At 34.6% G+C, this 25,850-nt stretch overlaps 1 protein-coding gene across 3 annotated transcripts in view; it reads right to left on the reverse strand.

Annotated features, from left to right (window-relative positions):
- The window catches only part of CRPPA (CDP-L-ribitol pyrophosphorylase A), a 107,624-nt gene that overhangs the window by 27,924 nt on the left and 53,850 nt on the right, over positions 1-25,850 (reverse strand). For all 3 annotated transcript variants that reach the window (XM_064411343.1, XM_064411344.1, XM_064411341.1), the window contains exons 6-9: positions 24,322-24,419; positions 20,299-20,388; positions 19,489-19,581; positions 15,216-15,344 (exon numbers count right to left, since the gene is read on the reverse strand). In XM_064411343.1, coding sequence (XP_064267413.1) covers positions 15,216-15,344; positions 19,489-19,581; positions 20,299-20,388; positions 24,322-24,419 — 410 coding nt within the window. The remainder of the gene's footprint in view (positions 1-15,215; positions 15,345-19,488; positions 19,582-20,298; positions 20,389-24,321; positions 24,420-25,850) is intronic.

Here is a 25,850-nt window from a genome sequence, read left to right on the forward strand (position 1 = left end):
GCTATTCATCATCACATGGTGTTTTCAACAAGGGCACTTGAGCTAAAATGCTTCAGCTGAAGCCACTAAGTATTTGCTAACTTGATACTGATGTCAATTCCAGGGTGGAGAAAAGCACAGAAATTAAGAATCGTGGTAGGCCAATTTCACAGGAATTTTGCAGAGAACCCTATTTTCTGACTTTTACAACTCCTTTCTGCTACTTGAATTTTTACTACATCTCACTCTTCCTCTTTGCTTACACTAAAAAACATTGCATCCTAGTTTCTTCTCTACCCAAAGATGCTGATAATCTCTAGCAAATGAGAGAGACGGAATAGCGAGAACATGATCTGCGTCACTGGTACTTTTATTTATAGCTGGCTGATCAACCAAAAAAGAACAGTTTTGTAGTTGCTCCCACTTCAGCACTTTAGCCTTCTCTATGCCATGATGAACAGATACTATTCATCAATACAACAGCATGCTATGATTCAATGTATGGTGCATTTGTAACTCCTGGTAGGCCTTCAGTGTTCCTGCATGGATGAGCATGTTTAGGAATGTCTTGGTTTAAAATAAACATTAGAAACTTGAGTAATAAATATATAGTCATCATCTGCATAAAGATGCCTAAAATCCTACTGCCTCTGACTATAATTGTAGTAATAAAAGTATTGCTGACTGATGAAGAAATGTACTTATGCTGCAGGGATTGCAAATCAACACTTTTTTATACTGAGTTAAGAATCCAGTCTGCATTATAAAACATCATTGGTATATAAAATAATTACTCATTGAAACATAAAATAACTCACTCTGGACTAAAGTGATTAATCCTTCTCGCTTTCTTCTCCTGTATTATCTTTTTACTATGATCTATATTATTGCCATGATAATAAACTCATCAATTCAAGACAATACTTGGTCTTTACTGGATAAAACATGTTTATGTAAAATGTACGCTCATTGTCCTAAATCACATCTTCAAGATAACTTTCATATATAGTAAAATATTGTCTCAGTAGATTAGAGCAAATATTTCCAAACATGCCTACAAAGCACAACCCTCAGAAACCTCTTATCTTATTTTAATATCATATCTTTAATCTTATTTTGCTCACTATATCCCTGGAGTGAATATTAAAAAGAAGACCTATTTTACAGTTGCCAAGTGGGGATACATCATCTGAACTGCAAATTTAAATTTAAATGCTTTAGATCTTCTAGAAAGATTAAAAACGTGAGTGGTATTTTCATCTATATTTATGAAGTACGTTTTGATAGAGTTTCCAAATTCTGTCAGTAGGAGTGGAAGAGCCTTCCCTCATTCAGAGATGATGTGGTTATTGCAATGCTTCTCAATGGAAGAGTTGTGGACCATGGTCTGCATTCAATTGAGCCAGTTTATAATTAATTTTTTGTTAGATGCCTTTTTGAGAAAATAGAGAGGAAATTAACTGTTCACTGTATCAGTTTTCAATTTTAAAATACAAAGGTTAATACAAGTGTCAGAACTCAAATAATTAAGGAGTTTCTGTGCAGACTATTTCAGGATATTTTTGCATAAAGCATTTTAATAGCATATGATTATTCACTTTTCACCCCACAAGACCCATTTAGAACAAACAAGTGTGGCAAACTACCAAGAATGGTAAAATGATCATGGACTCCACTGTCTACTCCACCCATGCCATAAAAAGCCAAGTTCATTGCTGCTGCCCTGCTCCCAGTCTTATTTATTTCTCTGTCCTGCAATGTTCCCTCCTGTCTTGCCTTTTTTCTCCACACCCCCACCCACACTAAAATGTCTCTTTACCCCTTATTCTCTCTTCTTGACATCAGGTGCCCAAGCTGAGGGTAGTTATGAACACAAGAAAACCCTACTGCAACTCAAACACATTGTACACCATCACCAAGTAGGAGCAATGAACTGCAGTGTGTTCCCTGGGGGGAAAAAATGGGGGAAAATGCCAAAGACCTGTGGGGTCTGCTCAAAGGCTTTGTGGAAAGGGCAGCCATAAAGAAAGCTCAAACCCATGGACAATAATCCACGATGAATAGAGAGGAATGTCGGCAAATTTCACAGCTGTAGCTTTCACTAGCACCAACAGTGTATGTACAAGCGAGAAGGTTTATAAAGCTGAATCACTTGGCTAAATCTGGATTAATCATCAAATCATATAATATCCTCAGTTGGAAGGGTTCAGTGAGTCCAAATCACAGGACAAACCCCAAAATTACATCATGTGCCTGAAAGCATTGCCTCACAAGCAAACAGTAACAATTGTTCCTAATATTATGTTGGCTCTCCCTATCAGGATGCAGCTTACCTTCCTCAGCAAAGTGGGAAATAAGAATTTAAAATGAAATTTAATTCATTTACTGTAGCTTCCAATCCCACCGTGGCTCACTGCTCAGACTGGACAGTCTCCAGTAGCAGGAACTCTGTCAAGCATCTCTGTGAATGGACAGAAGCTAGGACACTGTAGTGGCTGCACAGGAGGAGTTCCTCAGATACATAAGAAAGTATGCCTAATGCATATACAGCCAAGATATTGCTCACTTTTCACAAAGCACAGTGTTAGGACAGGCTACAAGTATTTTTAAGGAAGTGAACAAATCACATAGTTCAAAACACACTGTGGAGAATAAACCCACCTTCATCTGCTAAGAAAACTACACAAATAAGAACATTCCTTTCTTAACTGGAGAACCACCTCTATGCAGAGGCAAGAGAGTTTTTCCTAATGTTACCAAAAAAAAAGCATTCTATTTTTAAGAGGAAAGCTTTTGTTCAGTTTTACATTCATCTTGTACTTAACATGATTACCAAATAAAGTCAAATCCTACAGATAACATGAATTTAGAGTAAACACAATTTATAAGGATATCAAGTTACGGTGCTTACTAAAGCTTGTAGAAATAATAATCATGCTGCTATGAATGATAAAATCACAGGGACAAAAAGAGCCATTGGAGTACCACTGATGTGTACTAGCTTAACCCAATACCAAAGTACACAATCATAGGATCACAGCATGGTTTGGATGGGAGGCACCTCCAAAGGTCATCTGATCCAAGCCGCCTGCAATGAGTCAGGTCATCTTCAACTAGATCAGATTGCTCAGAGCCCTGTCCAACCTACTGTGAATGATTCTGGGTTCTGGGCAACCTGTGCCAGTTACCACCCCCAGTAAAAAACCTTTTTTATTTAATCTAAAAAGCTCTCCTCCAGTTAAAAAACATTAAAGTTTCTAGTGCTTCTCTGCAACAACATCACTTTTGCCTGTACACTTTGCCTGTCTGTGTTGTTTGGCTGAAAATCATCAGCAAGGAGACACAGCTGCTACATTATCAGGATACAGAGAGGGCTTTTTCTGCAAAACACTTGCCCTAGGATTAAAATTAAACTTGTTGCGGCACTTCAGAATGGAAACAATGTCAAGAGCCATGTGCAAACGTTCTATTTCATACTAAACTGATGCTGCCTCAAATGATTTAGCAATGTTTTAGGGTGAACACTGAATATGATTCCCATTTTGGCACAATGTGGTGCAAGCTTATGCTATAAATTAGCACACAAATTGGTCCTCTGACCAATGTTCCCATCCCATAAGGATGTGAAGGATCAGATTCCTTCACATCCTTAATTATACTGGCAAGTAATCTCTTTAAACACAGCTGTACTGCTTCTAGCAAAATGGAATATTGATACAGAATCTTTGGGGGAAAAAAAAGCCAAAGCCAACCCTTGATAGTTTCACCAATGCTTCCCAGTTTTTAAGAAAAACTTTCTATTTTAAAATGTTTCCCACTCTCTTTTTCTGTAAAAAAAAAGTTATCTTAGCTCTGTCCTGTTGTAGCACTTCAGTTTCTGGTGATCTTTGATTAGAGGCAAGAGTGAATATTATTTTCAAAAGGCAACATGAAGAAAGATCCTGACTTTAAAAAAAAAAAAGAAGTATGTTACTCTGATTTGAGCAGTTGCTTTTCAGTAATAACCCTGAACATTTCTATATGTCTCTGTGTTCAAAAGGATGTTTCTCATGTCCCCCATAACCAAGAATATGTAGTTGGTAATTAGGCCTGAAGCCAGTAAGTCTCCAAGCCGTTTCTCTTAATGCTTTAATATCAATTAGTACAAAACAGGCCCTTTTCAAACAGGAGAGGATGGCCTAATTCATACCATAAAGAATTAGAAAAGGAAAAATATACAGAGTTAATGACATAACAATGTTTGCCAAGCAATGAATAGCTGAAATAAATGGGTATAAAAGACACATTTCAGATGAGTTTTATCAATTCACGTAGGCAAGATTGATAAAGCTACTAAAACTAATAAGGAAGGAAGGCAAAGAAAACAATGTGTAGTTAAAGGAATAATCTTGTACATAGAATGAAGGAGTTGGATGATCATTTTTCTCATCATCCTATTTTTTGATGATGATGAAAAAGCAACATTTTTAGTCACTCATTTTGTTCAGCACTGACATTGAAATCCATCTCTTTTAGAAACATACCAGTTTCAAGCTCTTACGGTTGCTGGCACATGAAACCATGGTGTCCCTTCCACTAGAAATGCAAACCCTGTTAACAACAAAAGCAGCAGTACAGCTGACAGAACAGCCAACCTCCCTTTGCTATTGCTGTGACTGGCACACAACCTGCTTGAAAACTTTCAGCAGCTGCTTTCTTACACCACTAAATTTCATCCCCACTCTCACTCTTGGGATGAACTATTAGCAAAGAGATAATATTGTTTAGGGTAGAAAGAGATGTTTTTTCCAATTCATGCCTGAAAAAAGTGGGGTGGCAAGGTACCTGGTAGCAAAACTTTGATCAGTCAGATAAGGAATTAAGGAAAATGAGGAAATCATCTGAGTTCACTAGGCCAATTATTCAATAAGGTCTTGAAAGATCGTAATTAACATTTGTTGGATGATTCTAGGCTGTAAAATGCACTTTTCTCTATCATGAGGTGAAAAAACCTAAACAAACTGCAAACAAGCTTTAGTAGAATGTCAAAAAGCTAAGAGGCTGCACCTACAGAAAACTCTTACCTTGTCCAAAATTTCTATTTATTGCAAAATTTATGTAAAATCTGAAAAAGTGACATGCCAGTAAGAGTTACTAATAAGTTAATCAACAAAATCTTACATCAACCAGACGTAGATGCATGGTTAGCCCTTATTTAGCAACAGCTAACTACTTAAAATTGGGTTTGGAGTAAACTTTAGGAAGTGGAATTTTGACATACAAACATGCTTAATGGAACTTCAGAGTGCAGTAAATCACCCCAAAACATTTTGAAGCTCTATAAACAAAGCAGATTCATCTTCTCTCCAAAATATTTAGAAACAGTACATGCAGAGAACATATACTTCCATAAAAAAATAACTCTTTGCTTCAGAAGTAAAGGCACACACTCTGCCTTTTGACATCATCAATATTTTGGTTTATGAACTCCATGAGCTTGTAAACAGAGTTATGCCATAATTCCGTGCAAGAATCTCTGTGCCTTGAACATGGTAAGCATAAAGCACACTTGGAGGACAAAAACCAAAAGCTGAACTATGGAACTGGTATCTGACCTAGTCGGAGGAAAGTTCTGAATGCATTTTACTTCATTTTGAATAATGAAAGACTCGCAGGAAAAAAATCTAAAATGGCACGGTTCTGGGAGCAAGTGACTATAAGTTGGTGTGCAGTGAGCGTTACAAAGCATACTTCATTATACTGCTGCTGTTTAAGTAGGAATCACATATTATCTCCATCTTTCATATCATTTGCTACAATACTGCCTACAAAATTCAACACCTGGTCTGCTCAGTTTAAGCACAGAACACTGGAATTAAATAAATAGGGGAAAAACACTTGAGCTCATAGCTGCATAAGAATGGAAAGACTGAGTCAAGGAAAAAGTTGAAGGCAGAGGTTCTGCCAAAAATGTGCATTCATGCTGCTGCCAGTACCACACAGGTTGAAAAAAACTCAAATGTAAGCAATCCCCTTTTTTAAAAGATTCTGCTGGGTAGAAACTTCAAAGAGCAAAACAGTTATAAATCAAGACAATTTATACAAGTACATTGCGAAGAAATGGGCCATGATGCTCAGTAGAAAATATGACCTCTGACCTTGTGAGAAAGTACACTGTAAGGCTTGGAATATGGTTAAAATATTAGTTAGGAGGATGAATAAAAATTGGCTTAGGAAAGCAGCTCCTCAAAGAATGCTTTAAAATCAAATTTAATGAGTTCAGACTGAAAATGCTGGAAAATCTATAATGGTGACATTTTCCACTTTTATTCAATCCAAGTATTCGACTGGAAAATAACTTCCAGGATATACTTCACAACAAAATTCAGATGAAAATCACTACCCAGTGGAGGTTTCCTATGATCTTTCTCTGACTTCTGTTAAGCCTCAATCCATGCATTTCCATGTCTTAAGAGAACAGTTTAATCTAACTTCAAACACTCTGCATCTCATAGTCTTGAGATATGAACATGTTTTCATATTCAGATGTTCCAAAACATATTTAGATGAAAGCCAGCTGAAATGTTTAGAAACTTAACATTGGTGAGATGAAGTTGCCAGGAGATTTGCTCCTGTTATTTTTGAATGTTAAAAAATAAACAGCCCTCAGCAACCACAAGCCAGCACCAGAATGCACTGTGATTGTTCTGGCCTTATCACTAATGAAGAGAAGCACCAGGTTCCTAGTGGCGTGCATCATCTCTAGTTTAAAAATTGCCTTTGCAGGCACAACAGCCTGGTAATAATTTCCAATTTAAAACAAGAAAATTCTGGAAAGATACAGGAACTACAAAATAGAAAGCTGTAACTCTGTACCAGAAAATTTAACAATTAAATACTCAATAATAATAGCAGAGAGCATGTTAAGATTATGAGAAATCAACATGTCTTGGTTTTTAAGTTTGAATGTGCATTCTCACTGTATTTCTTCAAAGGAGTGGGTGGCAGTTGATTAAATTTACTGGGATTTCCAAAACTTTCAACAAAATTCCTCCCAAAGGGTTTCGAAGAAAACTAAGGTTCCAGGACATAAGATAGAGGATTTGCCAGGGATAAATCCTTGCTCAAAAGACTGAGTAGAATGGGTAGGAGAAAATGCTTAGTCCTCAGAACAGAACCTACATAGTTCAGGTGGGGTTTGTTACGGGATCTATGTTGTTCAACAACTTCATTAAAAAAAAAGAAAATAATTGTAAGTAATAATATGAATTTGCTTATGATATGAAGTCCATTAGGGTAGTGGCTGACTGGCATGGAATGCAGGAAGTTCATTATGACCTGAGTAACTAGACAATAAAATGATAAATGAAGTTGAATGTAAGTGAATGTAAAACAATTCATCTGTATTTCAAATTCAAAATTAGAGAATCTGATCTCTAATTTTAAATTAGAGAATCTGCTGAGATCTCAGCAGACCAGTAGTAAGCTCCTGTGCTTAGGATACTACTTTGAAAAGAACCACCTCTCTTTCTTTCTTTTCCAGTCTATGTAGCTGCTCTCTAGGGGACACCGTGGAGGCTAAAAGTTTACACAGATCACAGAAGACAAGAGCATGGAACTGAAACCTATCAGGGCTAATACTTCCACAGAAAACCTCTCTGGCTCAGGAAATACTTAAGCTAACAATTCTAGGTGTAAGGAGAAAATTTAGGAGTGTCATATATGCTTGCCCTAATCTGATTCTCTCCTCTGGATTTCCTTACAGCTTACTGTTGGACACAATGCAATGACCTAGATAAACTTCTGATCTGGTCCATTATGGCCATTTTTGATGCTAACATATTGCAGCATAATAAATCCTACTGCAGCAAAACCCAAACCTGGGATGTATCAGGACAGATACTTCCAGAGGAGATGGGTGACAAATCTGAAAAAGGTCCAAGTACACAAAGCAGCTACTAAGATAGACAGGGTATCACTGGGATCTGATGGCTGTGCAGGCTGGGGCATTTTTCATTCTTGACATTATTGGGCCTTTGCCATGTGCAATATCACATGTGTAATACCATACATGGCATAAATACTTCAGCACTGGGTATGATCCATAATGGATGACTTTCACTGAACAATCAGACACAAACAACAAATAAGACTTGGGGCTTAGTGTCTCAAGTACATACAGAAAGCCCAACCACAGGTCTTCCAGCCCTTCTAAAGAAATACTCCAAAGTTAGCCTGAGACTAATATATAGCAGGAGAGGATGAAAGAGGAAATACTCCCAATATAGATTTAATGGTTACTGCCTCTGCTGCACAAATTTTAGGAATTACTACACTGCAAGAGCCTGCAGAATTTTTACAGTCACTACTATGTACAGCTTGAAGGGAATTTTTGTATTTAAATGGCTGAAGAACTTTCTAAGTTTTCCTGGTCCAATATAGTGATAAAAATTGCTACAACCTTTGCATACTTTCACTATAAAACTAAAATTTGTATTGAAACTGGAAAAAGTTATCTGAAGAATTTCAGTCACATTTTTAATTGAAAAATGCACTCAAAATACAAAACTCATTAGGAAACCAACAAAACTGCAAGCTGTTAACATTTTCAAAATGCCTCTTAAGCACACAGAACAATTTTAGAAAGCTTCTTTGTTACTGTTGTTTTATGTAATCAGAGCTAAGCCAGAAAAAACCTTCTATACTATAGGTTTTTTAGTTACCTGCTAAATGATGCCTCTAGGGGACAGCATGGAAGCCAAGTCAGAAGATTAATTTTTGATGTCCAACTTAGACAGTAAAAGAGTACAAACATCTTTAAGTGGAGAATTCCAGTGCTAACAACTCAAAAGTGCAACTGCCCTTAAACAGATGCAATGGACTTCAGAGGTTTCTGTCAGGCTAGCAATGGAAAAAGTTAAAAGCCATTTGTTTGCAAACAAAATTTTGTGTCAAAGTTCTTTCATCTTAAATGTTTATGTTTCCATTAAGAGATAAGAGGTCAACATCAAAGCTTTAATAAGAAATAAAAATCAGAATAACTCATACTATCAGATTTGAAGATGAAACTCAGATTTGATGCTCATAGTATTTGTTTTTGCAAATGGTTCCAATTCAATGTTTATTTCCTATTACAGTAATGTACCCAGAATAATTAAAACTAACATACTTTTCTAAGTTCCTATATTGTATATCACATATTTTCCTTTTCACTTGAGAGTATGGTAGTTCACCTTAACTCCACTTCTTCCCTAAAATTCTTCATACTAAGAAACTATTTTAGAGGAATATATATTATACAATTAAAATATCCACAAAAGAAACAACTGGCAACCTTTACTGAATAACACTGTCAGAATGGCTGAACTGAGGTAAAAGAGCAAGGATGTTTAAAGGCCATTTTATGAAGTCACGGCTTTTAGGATATGTCTACATGCCTTAATCACTTTGGCTGACAAGCTGATGGAAGAACTCTGATTTCTCCAATTATAAGTTCAATAGCTGAAACAAGTCTAAAAAGGTCATGTGTAAAAGGCATAAAATATTAACCTCATAGTTTTCTGTGCAGCTTGTTAAACTCCCAGAACTTGTAATAGCAGAGACAAATTGAGCAACTTTCTGACCTTTCTCTGATAAAAACCTACACAGTTATTTAATGAAAGCCCTAAAGGTTACCAATTATTTTTCTTAAAAGCCCATCTTCCTCAGACTGGTAATTTGGTACTGCACTAAAAAATTACTTTGTGGAAATCTTATTTGAGTGCTTTTATAAGAGCTGCAAATCTGTAGAAAATCCACTGTTTTGTTACCTGTTTTGGCTAGAAGAGGAGGAAGACTTGAGGGGAAACAAGAGAATAACAGAGAAAGGTGTCAAGAAACAAAGCACAAGAAAATAAAAGGGCATGTATGCATGCATTCAAGGCAGACACACTACAACTCTGAAATAAAAGAATATCAATCCCATTTTTTTATCAATATTATCCAGTATCAAGCTTCAAGATATCCACTAAAATGTGCAGCCAAGCAACCGTGCTTCCCCCAATGTCACGCACCAGAGTGTTGCAAGCAAAAGTGAGGTTGCAAAGTTCTGTGTTTATGACCTTTCCTGACTCAAAGCCCAAAACTTCCCCAACGTTTCAGTAACATTTGAACTAATACATTTCTTAATTGAGTAATGTGCCAAAGACATGTTCTTTTTTAATTTCTTTACATCCTCTGAATGGTACAAAAAAGATGCAAAAGTCTAGGTTGATCAAATAGATTTCAGTTCAAAATACAAAGCCATGTTTGTAAATCTCTCATCATGTCAGTTCTACTTATTGCAAATTATACAGTCATGACTGATTGCAAATAGTATTAATATTTAAGGACAAAAATGTGTAAAGCGTCCATAAATATAAATTTCTGGTTTTACTGGTGAATGACTGCTTATGAGTTTGTATTAAGAAAGCTACAGAATCTGATTTCTATCAGCCTCTCCATATAGAAAGTTTCAGACTGATTCAGTTTTTCTCTTTGTCCTAAGCTCCGTGAAAACAAGACCATTCCAGCTCATCACATAATTTGCAAAATTTTCCTTGTTGAAAGAGTGAATAGTCCATAGGATTACGGAATTTAAAAGTTTGACTTCTATCTCTTGAAAATACTAAATAGTAATTACTTGGCCTTAAGGATTTCTAGGAATAAATGTAAGTTTCCATATTCATTACAATCTATTATCTTATTGCAGCTGAAATTAAAAAATGTCATTTTAAGAAAAGTGAGGTCTCCAGGCAGTATCCCAATAATTTTAATCAGATTGCAATAATTTGACCAATTCTATGTTGATTATTACATGAATTGAGAAGCATGCAGAGGTCATGTAGGGCAGAACCTATTTGTTTTTAATGAGTTTCCAAAGTTTTATTTTGTGATTTTACTTCTTTTCCCTCCAGGCTCATTATCTCACTATTGGTTGCCAAACCACCTTCTAGTTTGTGGATTATCCCATTGAGGGGTGTGTTCCCTCTTTTGAGAAACACTGCCTTAATGTTTACCCATAATGCTATTTTAAGGCATCTTTGATGAAAAAGAAATCATAAATGTTTACCTTTGGGGTTTACCAAGACAGACATAAAACACTTCTAGCACACTAAGTATTTCTTGAGCCATCAACCACACTGCAGATGGGCCTCTTGTCTTCAAAAAATCTTTAAGGCTACAGTAAGTGCTCAGAATGTTTGCATAAGAAATCACCCATAGTTCAGGTTCCTTTCAGTTTCAAGCAGCTTCATAACAATTATTATATTGCGTCATTTGTCTCTTTTTAGTGTAGATACTGTGATTTTTCTGGCTCTCAGTGAATAGTTCCTTTATCTTAACCAAACAGAAGTTGCAGAGGCAAAAGTACTTGGGCCCACTGTACCCTAGGCAAGGCTTAGCCCATATTTCCTGCTCTGACACAACATTCTGTCAGTGCTTCTGTGAAGTAGGATTATTTTAAATTAATACAGTTCTATAACCAAGATATACTAATGTTACTTTCTTATTTTAAAGCTTTCTGCGGTTTACTGTCTCCTTCCAAATGTGCTTTATTTTAGAAGATTACTGCTCCTTTTTAATCCCTCTGCATAGTAACAAACTCTACTGAAACTTACAGACCAAGATTTTATTTCTGTAACCATTACAAGCTGTTGAATTAGAACTCCCATGCTAGGAAATGCTTTTTATATTCTCTTTTATTTTTTGTAATTCAGTCATAAGACTGTTATTATTATTATTACTATTAATATTTTTAAGGGAGAAGAGCAGCAAATAAAGAAAATAGGGGTTTTTTTAAACATTACTGTCATATTTAAGCATAACCCCATTAACTACCTAGCACATATTTAAAGATAATAATGTGTGTGTGTGTGTGTGTGTGTGTGTGTGTGTGAGTGTGTAAGATCAAGGCCCAATTTCAGTATTATTCCATTGCTCAGAACATAGAACAACAAGACGCAGCTGAGGTATCCTCCCAAATCTTGTGCCTCTAATGATATAAATGAATAGTTTTAATACATATCCATCCCTGCATGGATGCAATGGTTTGACATTAGCTTTCATATTCTTTGGGTTTTTAGCAGTTCTTAAGTCTCCTTCTAAGTACAACTTTGTTTATTTAAGAATAATTTGGCTTTTTTTATAGGTTTTCCTCCTAATACTCAGAATTTGCTTCCTCCATTACATCCTACATGACTTGATTATTAAAACAAAGATTCTTATTCTAATATATAATACCATGTCAGTCATTGCTATTTTCAAGGTGAACTTCTCATTAAATTAAGGAGTTGGAATTTTACTAACATTTTCATCAACACTTTCCAATAATATTGTCCATAGATAAATTAACCTTTCCCCCTATTTTTAATTCACCTTGCTTATCAGCTATTTCCTTCAAATTATCTGAAAGTTGGTCAAAAACTAATTCCCTAAGTTCAGACTCAGATACTGAATACTCTTTGGCCCTTTGCATTTTGAAGAAGTGCAAACCACTTCTAACACTGCAAAACTGTTTTAGGAAAAAAAAATCATAATTGTGATTTAAATTAACTATACTTTCAGGGGGCAAACTAGAGATTTATAAAGTGTATCTGTAGATCAACATCAGTAATGTGGTATCCTATGCATGATGTTTATAAGACAAATAACTATTTGTGTACCAGGCACTTGTTATAGGCAAATGAAAGGTAAAAAGCAGGTCATTTATACAGCACATTAAAGCCTTTTCCTTTAATTCTCCTGATTAGCTTATTGGTGTATCAAATAATCATAAAAATACTTGACATCTTTTTCAATACCAAACAAACACTGCTTTTAAGAAGTGACAATAAAGGCTCATACTTTTTCTTAGGGCTTCACAGCTCCTTTAGTACCATCAAAACTGAACTCCATGGTTCTACAAGCATTTACTTTCCACTTCCAAAACATAAAAAAGCTATAGTTTCAAAATGTATTAATTTCAAAAAACTTGCTTTTCTAATGCAAAATCCAAAAGACTGCCCCTATTGTCTTTTATATCAACATATCCTTACACCCACTAAATCATTCAACCCTACGAAACATAATTTCACCTGAACATTACCATGGCCTTGTCTCAGTAAGTTCTCTTTTTTTTTTCAAATTAGGAAATGTGTACCTATGAACTGTGTGTGTCTGGTAGTGATGATATAAACCTGTCAGCTAGAGGAAAGCTCCATGAAGTAACCTGTCATCACTCTTTCCCTGAAATAAACTATAGCTTCTAAACTGGGACTTCTAGAAAGCATCTAGTGACAGAAGTTATTGCAATAATAGGCTATTCTGCATTAGCACAGGTGGGGTTTTTTGTGTTTCTACTTCTTCTGGACTCCCCATCATGCCTATATGAAATTCTATCCTCAAGCATGGAACTCATCTACAGGTTCATCTATTAATGGCTTGTACTAGAAGTAAAATACCATGGTGACTCTCAAATCATGCTTTGGACTTAAGATTAAAGAAAAATAAACTGTTTTAAAGATATTTTTGTTCACAGTCTCTCAGTCCCACCCAGACCACCAATAGATTTGGGGCTATGTAATTTCTAGATTCATACATCAAGTCTTTCCATAGGTCATTACCTAGAAACAATTATGTTCCATATAGATCTGCAGCCAAAAGTAAACTTGATACATACATCACATATATACAAATTATGTGTACAACCTACTCTTTTGTAATCGATCAAAGTAGACAGCAGGAACTAAAGACTATAGTCCTGTCTCTGTGAGCAGGGAAATGTTTTAAAGCCATTTTAAAACAACACAGCTAGAAATAGTTTACTTACTTTGTAAATGTTTTATTCTATATAAGACTTTCTCCATGCTAATAAGTGATGATTCTCCCTGCAATGATCTTATATAATGATTCCAGCTTTTTATTTTCAAAGAATGGAGGCAGCAGTCTGCTGCAATCCTCTTATCACCACAGATCAAGAATTCCCACTCAGATCTCAACTGCTCTTATACATGCCCATTAATATTAAAATGTCTTGTTGCCATGCACATCAAAATCTACTGAAGATTATAAAAGATTTTTCTTTCTTCCAGTCAGCTTTACTAACTGTTGCTATCCACATATGTCTATTTGATTCACTTGTATAGAAAATCATATACACACAATGAAGTCTAAAAGGCAAAAACTGCAGTTAGACCAAAGCAATATTTGAAGTGTTACTTTTTACCATGATAAGGTGACTCTTAGAGCTATATTTCAACAGTTATTCAAAGTATTTTTATCAAAAGAAACCAGAATTCACCCCGAAAAATGGGGTTGGATAGCAGCAGAAAGAAAACTGAACTGTTGTATGTCCATCAGTGTTTCACAAAGTATATAATTGTCATATAATAGCAATGTTCTTATTGTGTTGGCATTAAAAGTCTATAAAAGCATAAACTGATTGGTATTGATCCTCACAGCTCTTAATAAAGCAATAGAATTTGATGGAAAAAATCAAGTGCTTGGTATACCAGAAGATGTAAAACTAAAGCCACATTTAATCAATTATATATAAACCCAAACACATAATTTTTTTAAAAGATTAACTAAAAAAAAAGCAGTTAAGATTACATTTATTCTTCTTTATTAAAATTTCTAGCTTACTTCTTCCTTCAAACTTCAATTTGCTGAGTTAAAAAGCTGAAAAACTATATCTGCACTGGAGGCAAGGCAGCCCACTCTTCTGGTTGACAGAACATGTTTCCCAGGCAAATGGTTTATTTTTAAATAGCTTTTGTGAGTACAAAGTATGTTGGAGTGCTAACTCTTTTTGCCTCAAGCTGAGGCAATTTGCTGCTATTACAGACACTGTTTCAACACCTCTATGCCATGCCCTTCCTGTCACCTGAGTACCAAACTCTGTTTTGATGAGGGACATAAAATACTGCAGAACCACTGACTGAATGTGCTTTCACTATTTTTCTCTTTATCTAATGCTGAAAAAAGCAATTTCCTAAGAAGAAAAGCAAAAAGGGTCCTGACGTTTTCATGCATTTCTAAAAAATGTTTACCATTTATTCCTCTCTAATCAAAAAGCTTACATTTTTGTTCATAACTACAGGCTTGTCTGAATTTTGAACAAGAACAGGCAAGAATCTTCCAAAAAAATCCTTTTCATGTCATATTTATTTCCCTTTGATTTTGTTTTAAATGAAGTTTCTATCATTAATCATATAAATTGCAAAAGAAGATAATTTGCACACAGAAACATAATTACATACCTTATACTGGATAAGGAGACCATAAACTAAAATGTTTTTCTTTTTAGTTTCTCTTGCAAATTTCTTGATCATAGTTAGGTCTTCCATCCCAATGCTGAAAGAATTATTTTCTGGAATAACCAAGTGCACCTGCAAAAAAACAGATGAGGAAAAAACAAAATCCACTTTTTCCACAGTGTGCCATTTTAGACTGATGGTTTTTAGTATCTCATTTTCATGTGTTAAGCACACATAAAAATACAGACTAAAAAAGGCCCTTCTGAGACAGCTTCTATTTACTACTGAATTCCACCACTTACATATTTAGGGACATGAAAACTGTTTTTTTCAAAGCAGAAGAAACCAATATGCCAGAAAATGTCATGCATTTTAAAAATATTCAAATAAATTTGAAAATAAACAACATTATTTTATAATCTCTAGACTAACTTTCAAAGAAGGTTTTGGGTTGGTTTTTTTTTGTTTGTTTGGGTTTTTTTACTATCCAAGGACTATAGAATACATGTGTCTTTCATAAGCATCTTCAAGGTTTTCAAGACAGAACTAAATTCTTTAACATTTAATTGAAAATTTACTATCCTTTCAGTATAGCAAATTAGTTGCCTTAATTGGGTTAATTTCAAGATAATACTTCAAGTTTAAAAAGCATAAACTACCTCAAAAGAAGGTAGGGATATGACTATCCTGAGCCCTTGGGCAGGGAAAGGCAGGTCTCATCTCCATCAGGGATGCTGCACAAACATGGCAGGTCACACAGGACCTCAACTGAGTTCAGGAAGTGTTTGGACAACATTCTCAGGCACAAGGTGTGATTCTTGAGGTGTCCTGTGTAGGGCCAGGAGTTGGACTTGATGAATCTGATGGGTGCCTTCCAACCTGGCACATTCTATGATTCTCTGAATTCTCTCCTGGGTATCCTCTGCAGGGCCAAGAGTTGGACTCAGTTATCACTGTGGGTCCCTTCCAACTCAGAATAATCTGTGCTTCTGTAACTGCTATTTCCAAGGAGGTATCAACTAGCTCAATCCTTTCCAAGTCTTACGTATTCGACATTTTAATCAATTTCTCTTACAAAACTTCTATTAGCTGTAGAAATCAAAATTAAGTATGATGATTTGTACATATAAGGTTTCAGTGTCTGTTAATAGCAGAAATACCTTTATTCCTAAAAGGAAAATTATTTCAAGTTCTCTTTGTACTATATGTTCCATTTATACTGATAGAAAATAGGTCCTCACTCATTTTCCCTTGCTAGACTTTTTTAAAAAAGCTGTTTATTGCCTAAATGCATACTTACCAGAAGCAAAGCTATTGTCTTCTACTACACAAGCAAGATTAATTTTCACACACACTCATTATTTTGTTATTTTCTACCCAAAACAAGGCTAAGTACTACTTATTTACAGCTATTTACAAGAAATTACAAAACCTATTATTTCGAGAGAACTTAACCTAGCTCCTCTCTACCATTAACTTCTTTAACAGCTTTGAAAAGAGATTGTTCTCAAACTAACTTTGGTACTGAAGTGCAAATAATTGCAACTAAAGAGCTGAAGTACTAGCATTCCTTTCTTTGTAATCCTAAGCAAAGAAACAACATAAAAATGAAATCCATTCATACCATTTACAAACATGAAAATGTATTGCTCAAAAAAGCAATGTCAGTTTAAGAATATGATTTGTCAGGTTACAGCATAATTGAAGATACTCCTTGATGCAAACAAATAATTGCCTCAAGTTTACCTCTGTGATGCCTGTTTCTCCTGTAACATTAATCTTCCCTTTTGTCCAAATACAGTAATCCAATTTCTGCTTCAGCTTACAGATGCCATGAAACAATCCAGTCAAGTACCAGGATAATGGACAGACTGAATCTGTGGCAACTGATAGGTGGGAATATGAAAAAAGCCACTGGGTCTTGTGCAAGCTCATCCTTTTATTGGATCAATGCACACTGGGCTGGTTAAACCGAGAGTCTGGCACAATAATAACACCTGTCATTTTTACAATTAAAGATGAGTACTGGAAGGGGGGGAAAAAAGCCCTTTTTTTCTTAATTATCATACTATTATGAAAAAGTTGCTTTTGTCATGAAATCAAAGAATAGACAAGAACTTTCCAATTACCCAAATCCAATTGCATTAGACTGTTCCTAGTTATGAGTTTGGAATAGAAGCAGTTAGCTGCTCTCCCCATTTATTCTTTCAAGAGTTTTACTTTTGAGAGTAGAAAAACATGTTTCCCTTATAGCTGGTACCTAAGACCTATGCATTTAAATGTCATCATACTGTTTAAAATTCTAATTCACATTTGTCTGAGAAATATTAATATGTCCTTTCACATTGAAAGAAAGTGTATTATAGGATTTTTCATTAACAATTCATTCAGTTAGTATGTTTAAAAAGTTTATATATATAGGAAAGAATAAAGTTGAGAAAAATCCCACACATGAGCCTTAGAGAAGAGGACACCCTACACTAAATTTAATTAAAGACTGTGAAGGAAGTTTCTGTCTCCCATACCATCTTTAATGAGGTCTAGATATCAGAAATTTAAAGGACTTCAATACTTCCAAGTGATTAATATGAGACAATGATTTGTTTTAGCTAATTCTTGTCACTCAAAACATACCTTCCAGATCTCCTCTTCTTCCCTTCTTGTATTTCTAAAAGATTGTGTGCTACATCCACCAGATGCCCAAGTGCAATTAGGCAACATAATTTTAACAAAAGTATTTCTATCAGTGTTTTAAATATTAGCAACTGTTTCCACCTAGTTATGAGATGTTCTTCCCATGTCCAGTTCTTAGAAATCTCAAGTAGTTGTCAGAAACAACTGATGGATCTGGAGTATAGTAAAGGGATTAAATGTATTCTTTTCTCTTACAGCTATTTTAAAAGAAGTCTACCTAAATAATTTGTGCATTCTTCAGGCTGTTCAAGCAAATGCACCTTCATTAAAAATGGTTCTGGGTTCTACAATGACTTCAAGACTTAGTATCTCAGGGGCAAAACCCAAGTTTCATGGGGAGATAGTGTAAGAATTACTTGCACCCCTATTTCTTAGGAGATACTAAGACCAGAATATTTATAGCTACAAGTGTTAAACCATTTTCACGTTCCTAACATGACACTCAAACAAGCATTTAATTGAAAGTACAGACTGGAAAGTGCTATCAATTAGGCAAAATAAGTATGCTTTTGCCACCTTAGCATTAGCTATTTGATAAACAATTCCAACTTTATCTTCACACTCAAAATTCAACACAGACAGAAATGGTTTTTATATGCTTGCTGAAGTACTAATGAAAATATTTTCAGTCCAAAAAGAGTATTTTGCACATCCAGTGGCCTTGTAAATGACCAGCAGAACTGGAGAAATGTAATTGTTCTGATTACGAAAGGCAGAAGTAATTTATCTTTGAAAATTCAAAAAAATAAAGTTTTACCCTGAAGACCCAGAAACAGGGTTGAGAAAAAAAGAGGGTTTAGAAACAAAGTGCTAAATATTGATGCTCATAGAATCACAGTAGCTCACCCTAAGAGAACAGGATATAATAGGTAAGGGTGCAATAGGTAGGATAGGTTCTACAGAAGGATAGGCTCTACAGAAGGATCTGGTCAGGCTGGATACATGGGCTGAGGCCAAGGGTATAAGATTTGAGAGGGCAAAGTGCCAGGTCCTGAACTTGGGTCACAACAACCATACCCAGCACCACAGGCTGGGACAGAGTGGCTGGAAAGGTGGCCAGTGGAAAAGGACCTGGGGGTGCTGGTTGGCAGTGGCTGAGCAGGAGCCAGCGTGTGCTCAGGTGGCCAGGAAGGCCAATGGCATCCTGGCCTGTATGGAAAACACTGCATCCATCAGGACCATACACACATAGCAAAAAATAAAGCCACTTAATTCTATTTCAACTGAGCATTCAAGTTTTGCAGCATCCCCAGCAGAGACAGACAACAGCAGTAAGGCAGGAGTAAACAGTTCAGTACAACCAGCCAGCCACAATGAGCCTTTCACAGAAATATATAACTAATAAACTGTCATTTGCTAGTGTCAGTTTGTTTTCTGACAGCATGAAGTACATTTGTTGAAGTGAAAATGAGTTCCTTTGGAGACCAATTTACAGTTTGAATTTACAATTTTATTCTGAGTTAGCAGCAGTGCAAACATAGTCTAACTTTAAAAATATTTCTATTACACATTACTTATATTAAATAATAATTTAAAATAATTAATTAGATGCTTTCTACAGTAACTTACAGGAGTTACCTACCAAAATGAGGACAACTGGACATAAGAGAGGAATATTTGATTTTTCCAACATATCCACTAGTTTCTGGGTTTCTTGAATGACCCACCTTTTATCCTAATTAAAAATAAATGTTTAGAATTACTGAAAACAACATTTATTTCATAAAAATAGAATTTGAAGGACTGTTATTTACAAAAAAAAGAAGATACATCACTTTTTTGCTTTTGAGGGGGCGAACTTTGGTTGATCATTTTTTTGGTTTCAATATACTTTTATGGTGTTTTCTGAAAAAGTTATAGATGTTTGAAAAATAATGAGATTAATAATAACCCTTTATATACATATATAACCAAACAAACAATATCGAGGGTCTTGATTGGTCTCAGATCTAAAACCAACCTCTTCCCATACATGGACCCAAATACAGATCACATGGCATGCACATGTCCAGAATGGGAAACACTAATTTAGACCACAGTAGCAATGAATGCACAGTTAGATTACTTCACATATAACAGGCCTCTCATAATAATTCACTTCAATACCACAGTTATGAAAGAAAATTTTAAACTACTTCAGGTTTTATCCCTCTTGTTCAAGAATTCATGGCTGGTTAACAACACAGTGACAAAAGTGTGGAACCAGAGGAGAATGAACAGACTAGTACCTCAAAGTTTGAGTTTAGTGCTCATTAGAAACACCAAACATCCGAATGAACACAGGACACGGGGACAAAATTAACAAAGAACTTCTTACTCAAATATTTAATTATTATTTACCATTACTAGTGATTTTAAGTGTAAAATAAAAGCATGCATCCTCACTACTTACATTTACACAAACAAAATTGTAGCACTGTCCTGAAATGATGTTTTGTAGACAGCTATCGTTTTTGCTCAGAGATATTGAAATAGCTTCAACCTGATTAGACAGAAAAAGAAAAAAAGTCAAAAATTCTAATTCAGCCTTAACTATCTGCTAAAGCTTCCATCTCTGTAGCAGAAATTGTTAATTTAAATTATTTAAAACTGGCAATTATTATTTCCACTACAAAAACTGAAAATTGTCCAAAATTTTGGGGCCCTTAACAGTGAAGCATGAAGCCCAGCATATGTTGAAGTATACTGCTCAGGGCAGGCATTCCAGAAATAGCCCTGGCAGCATCAGACATGAGCGCTGTTGCCTTTGTTAGGATGTTCAACTGTTTCAAGAGATGAAAACACCATCCATAAAACAATCTAATGATTTTAGACCTCTAATTCTGAGAAAACCTCTACAATACTCAGTTATATACGTTTTGTCTTAATGAAATTAAAAATAAAATAAAATAAAATACGTATGCAAGAAAGACCAGGTGCACCGGTATTCCAGGATTCTGCCCAGAACAAGAGCACAGGACCCATCTAGAGTCTCTCCTTGAAATAATTTCCTCAACAAATATTTTTAAATACTTTCTTAGGCACAGACATACTTATTTTGCAACCTTTAACACAAGCTAAGTAACTATCTTATCTCAGTTGAAATAAAAAGTAGATTCTACTACATTATCAGCTTCAGTACTGCCTTAAGTAAAACAGTAAACCAGGTAGCATAGGGTGAATCTGTTCCCTAAGAGAAGATAACACTTCGAAGCAAATAAAAAATCTTGAAATTCAGGAGAAAAAAATCTTCATGTAACTTCCATTAAATCAGAAAATCCCACTGTTTCATAGTACAACTGAGCTTAATTTCTTTCCAAACACATGTTAAGTATCATAGCAAGCAACAGAAGTAATACACTGCTGTGCCCCTTTAAAATGCCACCTAATTCCCAATCCAAGAAAAGCACCAAATACAACATTTAAAAAGGCTTTAGAGTGTTATTTAAAGCTGTATTTGTTAATTTTTGTAATAATCAGGAACTAACTTGTTTGCAAAGGAAAGTGGTCTGAAACCAAGAAGTTGATCGTGATAGTCTAATGATTTTAGAAACATTTTGGGATCAATATTTGATAGCATAGCCACAGATAACTGACATTTAATATTTTAAGATTTTTAAAAAAATTCACAGAAGGTATGAATTACTTAAAGATACTTGGAAAATGCAACACTCTAGGGCTCACCTGGCTTGAACCTCTGAAGATGTAAAAGCAGAAATCCCTGGTACCTTTACAGCCTTGCACATACTTTGATGAACACGAGCCTACTGCAAGCCAGTGTCTTTTCAGAAAGTATTTGGAACATGATCCAAGGCAATAGGTCTACTTTTATTCTTTGCTTTGAGGTAGTACAATATGTGATGCTTAAGCATTGCTGAACATGTAAAAATTCCTTTAGTGTACCATTTGATTTAATTTCAATAATTTTATTAAGTAACACAGTAGCATTTTTTGACCACAATATTATCCGACAAAAATTAAATCAAAATTTTCTGTTGGAAAAGTAAGCACAACTGCCTCTGTACAATCTTCAACAAATCATCAATTGACTAAAATTAATTCTTATTCTATTTGCCATTTAATATCCTATGCAATAGTACTTTTTTTTTCAAATTAGAATTAATATTAATCAATGTTATCAACTACATTAGAGAGTAAAAATTACCTAAAAATACCATCTTGGTAAAAAGTGATTCTCACATAATGTTTCAATGTTTAAATAGAAAGGAGTATAAGGATTTGCTTAATTACTTCTGGTCCTACTAAAACCCAATATTCTTTAATTTTTTTAGTTACCAGATGCCCTGTACTGAATTTTCAACTTTATTCAACATCCACTTTCATAAAATCAAAAAATAATACCAGAACATTTGGAACCTGCAAATTTATTTAAATTATATCAGAATTTTAAATAACAATTAACACCAATGCAGCAGATGGACAATACAATCATTAAGAAATTGGTGAATTTCTACTAGTGAAATGCTAGTTCTTTTTCTATTTGAAAACAACTAAATATTTTTATATCCTACTCATGGATAATTATCCAGTCACAAAAATGACACACAACTTTATCCAGTTGATTCCATTTCATGTGACAGCAGCACTTTGTCACTAAAGAAATACGAGTACATGATTCCCAGTCACAGAAAATACCTTCAGCTCCCATTTAGGTTTGTTTACTTCAAAAGAAAGGGCTAAACAACAAATTTAAGGAAAAACTCAAGTTATGTCTTTCACAGTATGATATGTTTAACAAAACATTCATTCATTGGTCATACTGTTTAAAGTAACATTGACTAAAATACTGTTAATGTACTTCACAAGAAACAGTTGTAGCCTTAAAAATTTTTAGAAATTATTTTCTTTATCTTATTAGTTAAATTTTCAGGTCTTTTTCCCACCTGCTATTGATATTATCACATTATTAGAGCCTCTCTCAGAAATCTTTCTAATAAAATTTCTTTTTAATTCTTCTTTAAGGACATATGTAGAAGTTAACAAATATCTCACAAATAAATATGGTTGCTACTGAGAACTGGAATGTCAAAAGTATCTAAAATGTTAAAATAATGGTACCAGATAATATGTACTCTACAGAATGATTCCCAGTTGGTCTCTTATTTAGATCAATTACCTTCCAATTATCCCTTTGAAAAGGCCCAGCTTTCAGTGCAGTACATCTATGTTGCTTATAATAATTATTTTGCACAAAATCAAATCTCTCACACACAAGGTACTGTGCTTCATTGGAGAACAAATAGGCTTGTGCATATATTTTTCATAGGGTTAGATATCCTGTATATTGGTAAGCTTAAAAATTAACTCAGAGATCTTATTGTTTAAAAGCATAGGGATAAGTGATGTCCTCCTCTTAATAGCAGAATAGTTTACACAGAGATAAAAAAACAGATATAGCAATGCATCTGGTGGCAGTGAAATAGAGACATACTTCTGCCCCATCATACAGCTATTCAGACTTATTCAAGTCTGCTAATTTTCTTCACTTTTAGATGTAGACAATTAATAGATATAAAGCAAGATTCCACACTAAATACAGTTCTTCCTGAACAAAAACTTCCAGTGCAATGTCAGATGACATTTCCAGATATAAGACAGCAATACAAGTTGATAGGGAAACATATCCTTCCAATAATTAACACACCAAGCAGAAGATTGACAGACATTAATAAAGCCGTTGCAGAAGTAACATTATGCAAATCAGAAAACCTAAATTTTTGAAGAGTTATTCCTGTCTGTTTCTCTGGGTAACAGGAACATGAGATATCATCACATTAGATATAATTAAGAGTCACCCCAACACCAGTCTAAGCAATTACCAAATGTTAATCACCATTGGAAAATGGAAATATGACAGCTCTATTAGAAAGAATAATGAAAAAGGAAAAGATAGTTAAATGCCAGTAGAACATTCCATCAATACTCCAAAGCAAAAGCTGCTATGAGCATTCATTGTGAGGGAAATGTACCCCTAATGCTCTACAAAAAGGCTGGTTAATTCGATTTTGCATTCACAGCTCTGCAGGAAAACAACCTACTTTAATTGGTTCATACTCCAAGTCAGACTTCAAAGTAACAAAAGCATTTCCTCTGTAACATATTTGTAACAATTTGGGCTTACTGAATTCATAAAATCAAAGAAAATTGGCCTCTCTGTTGTCTGCATTCAATTTCTCCTCTAATCTAATATGGACATTTTAAGTGGATCTGTAAGATCCCCCTCTAAAGCACAACTGGGAAGAAAATGTTTCTTTCGTGGTGACTTCCACACCTGATGTTAATCCCTTGCGATAAATACTCCAGTGACACAGGATGTCCAGTTTCTGTTTTCATTATTAAGACCATTTCTTAGGAGTAATGGCAACCAGAAACATTAAATTAATCAGACAGTTGAGAGCCATAGAGTCATACTTACTTTTATTTGGCTTTTCAGAGATTCGGGAAGGAGAAAACCTACTTGTGCAAGAGCTTCCTTCACATCGGTGATAACACAAACTTCTTGTGATAGGTTGTCTGTGATCAAGGCAAAAACCCTTAGATTTCATGCAATAACAAATTAATCCAAATTACTAATCTGCTAAACATTACCTTCAATTCACATGTTGTCATTTATTGGCAGAATATTTTCAACAGCTGTAAATTTAAAGGCTACAAGGTACAGGTAATGTAACTAAGTAATTTATATAATATGTATCTCAAAATTCAAATTATATTTTATATAAATGAAATCATTATATTAGGCCTGCCCCTAAAGCCCATTTAAATTTATTAAAAGATATTTGTTCAGGTTGACACTAGATGACTCAAGAAAACTTTTTGAAAATTTCAACCCTCTTATCACTTCAACAGATAACTAAATGCAGTGTCAGTAATATTGAGTAAATAAAGGGGGAAAAAAGAAAAAAAAAAAAACGAAGAGATAACATAAGTCCTATTCTCAACAATATATAGTAAAATTTGCCAAAAAAAATTACTAATGATACTGTTTAAGGAGATGTAACTGTTCACCTCAGTACCAAAGAAGTTGCAAAGTTGCGACAAAGATCTTGGCCTGGTCACCTTTTTAGATCTTTTACTGGTGGGGCAAAAATCAGTATTTTGTTGCTGTCAGGAGCAACAGTTTCAAGTTATTGCCTGATTTGTTCCACAAAGCCGCTATTTCAGAAAATTAGTAATTTCTCTTGTTATTGACTTCAGGTTTTAGATTCAGTGAACATTTTCCTTTCTTTAAGCCAACAAATCAAAATTCAAGTCTGAAACTCTCAAGTCTATTTCAGGCTTTTATCTTTTCGATGCTGAATTAACACGCAGAACTAAACACAAGACTCCCAATGTATTTGGGATAGCTGTTCCATAAGTAACTAGAAATTTCATACATGTAAAGTCTAATTATTTTTAAAGCAGACTTCAATGAAACTCCAGAGACAGAAATATACCAAACACCACCACAAAATAAATTAGGAGTGAAAGACAAGAAAAATTATAAAAATATGGGCTAACTGGTCTTCAAACAAGTCTGGATATAAACAATATGTATTTGCTGCATATGGAAAGTTATTTCTATAATTACATACCACACAATAAGTTCAATCAGATGCATAACCTCAGTAGTGCAGAAACATCTCACTTTCTATTGTAAACTCACAGACTTCTTTATAAAAATAAAGACCTGAAATTTATTTTTAAAGCTGTTTTAGAGTTAACATTATTGAAAAGTGACTTGTGATTTTTTAAGCAATTTTCTGTGACCAAGAAAAGTGATTTAACCACTGAGAATTCCAAAAGATAATTAGAATGACTTTTTGAATCATGGATATTTATTATGTCCAATATTTATAATGTGACAACAAAAATACTGGTGGCAACTGAGTTTGTATTAAGTTAGCAAGAAGGGGAGGGAGGAAGAAAGGGAGAGAACAATAAACATCTGCTTATAAACCATCG

Source organism: Passer domesticus, chromosome 1 (assembly GCF_036417665.1).
Source record: "Passer domesticus isolate bPasDom1 chromosome 1, bPasDom1.hap1, whole genome shotgun sequence".
Taxonomy (NCBI): Eukaryota; Metazoa; Chordata; class Aves; order Passeriformes; family Passeridae; genus Passer; species Passer domesticus.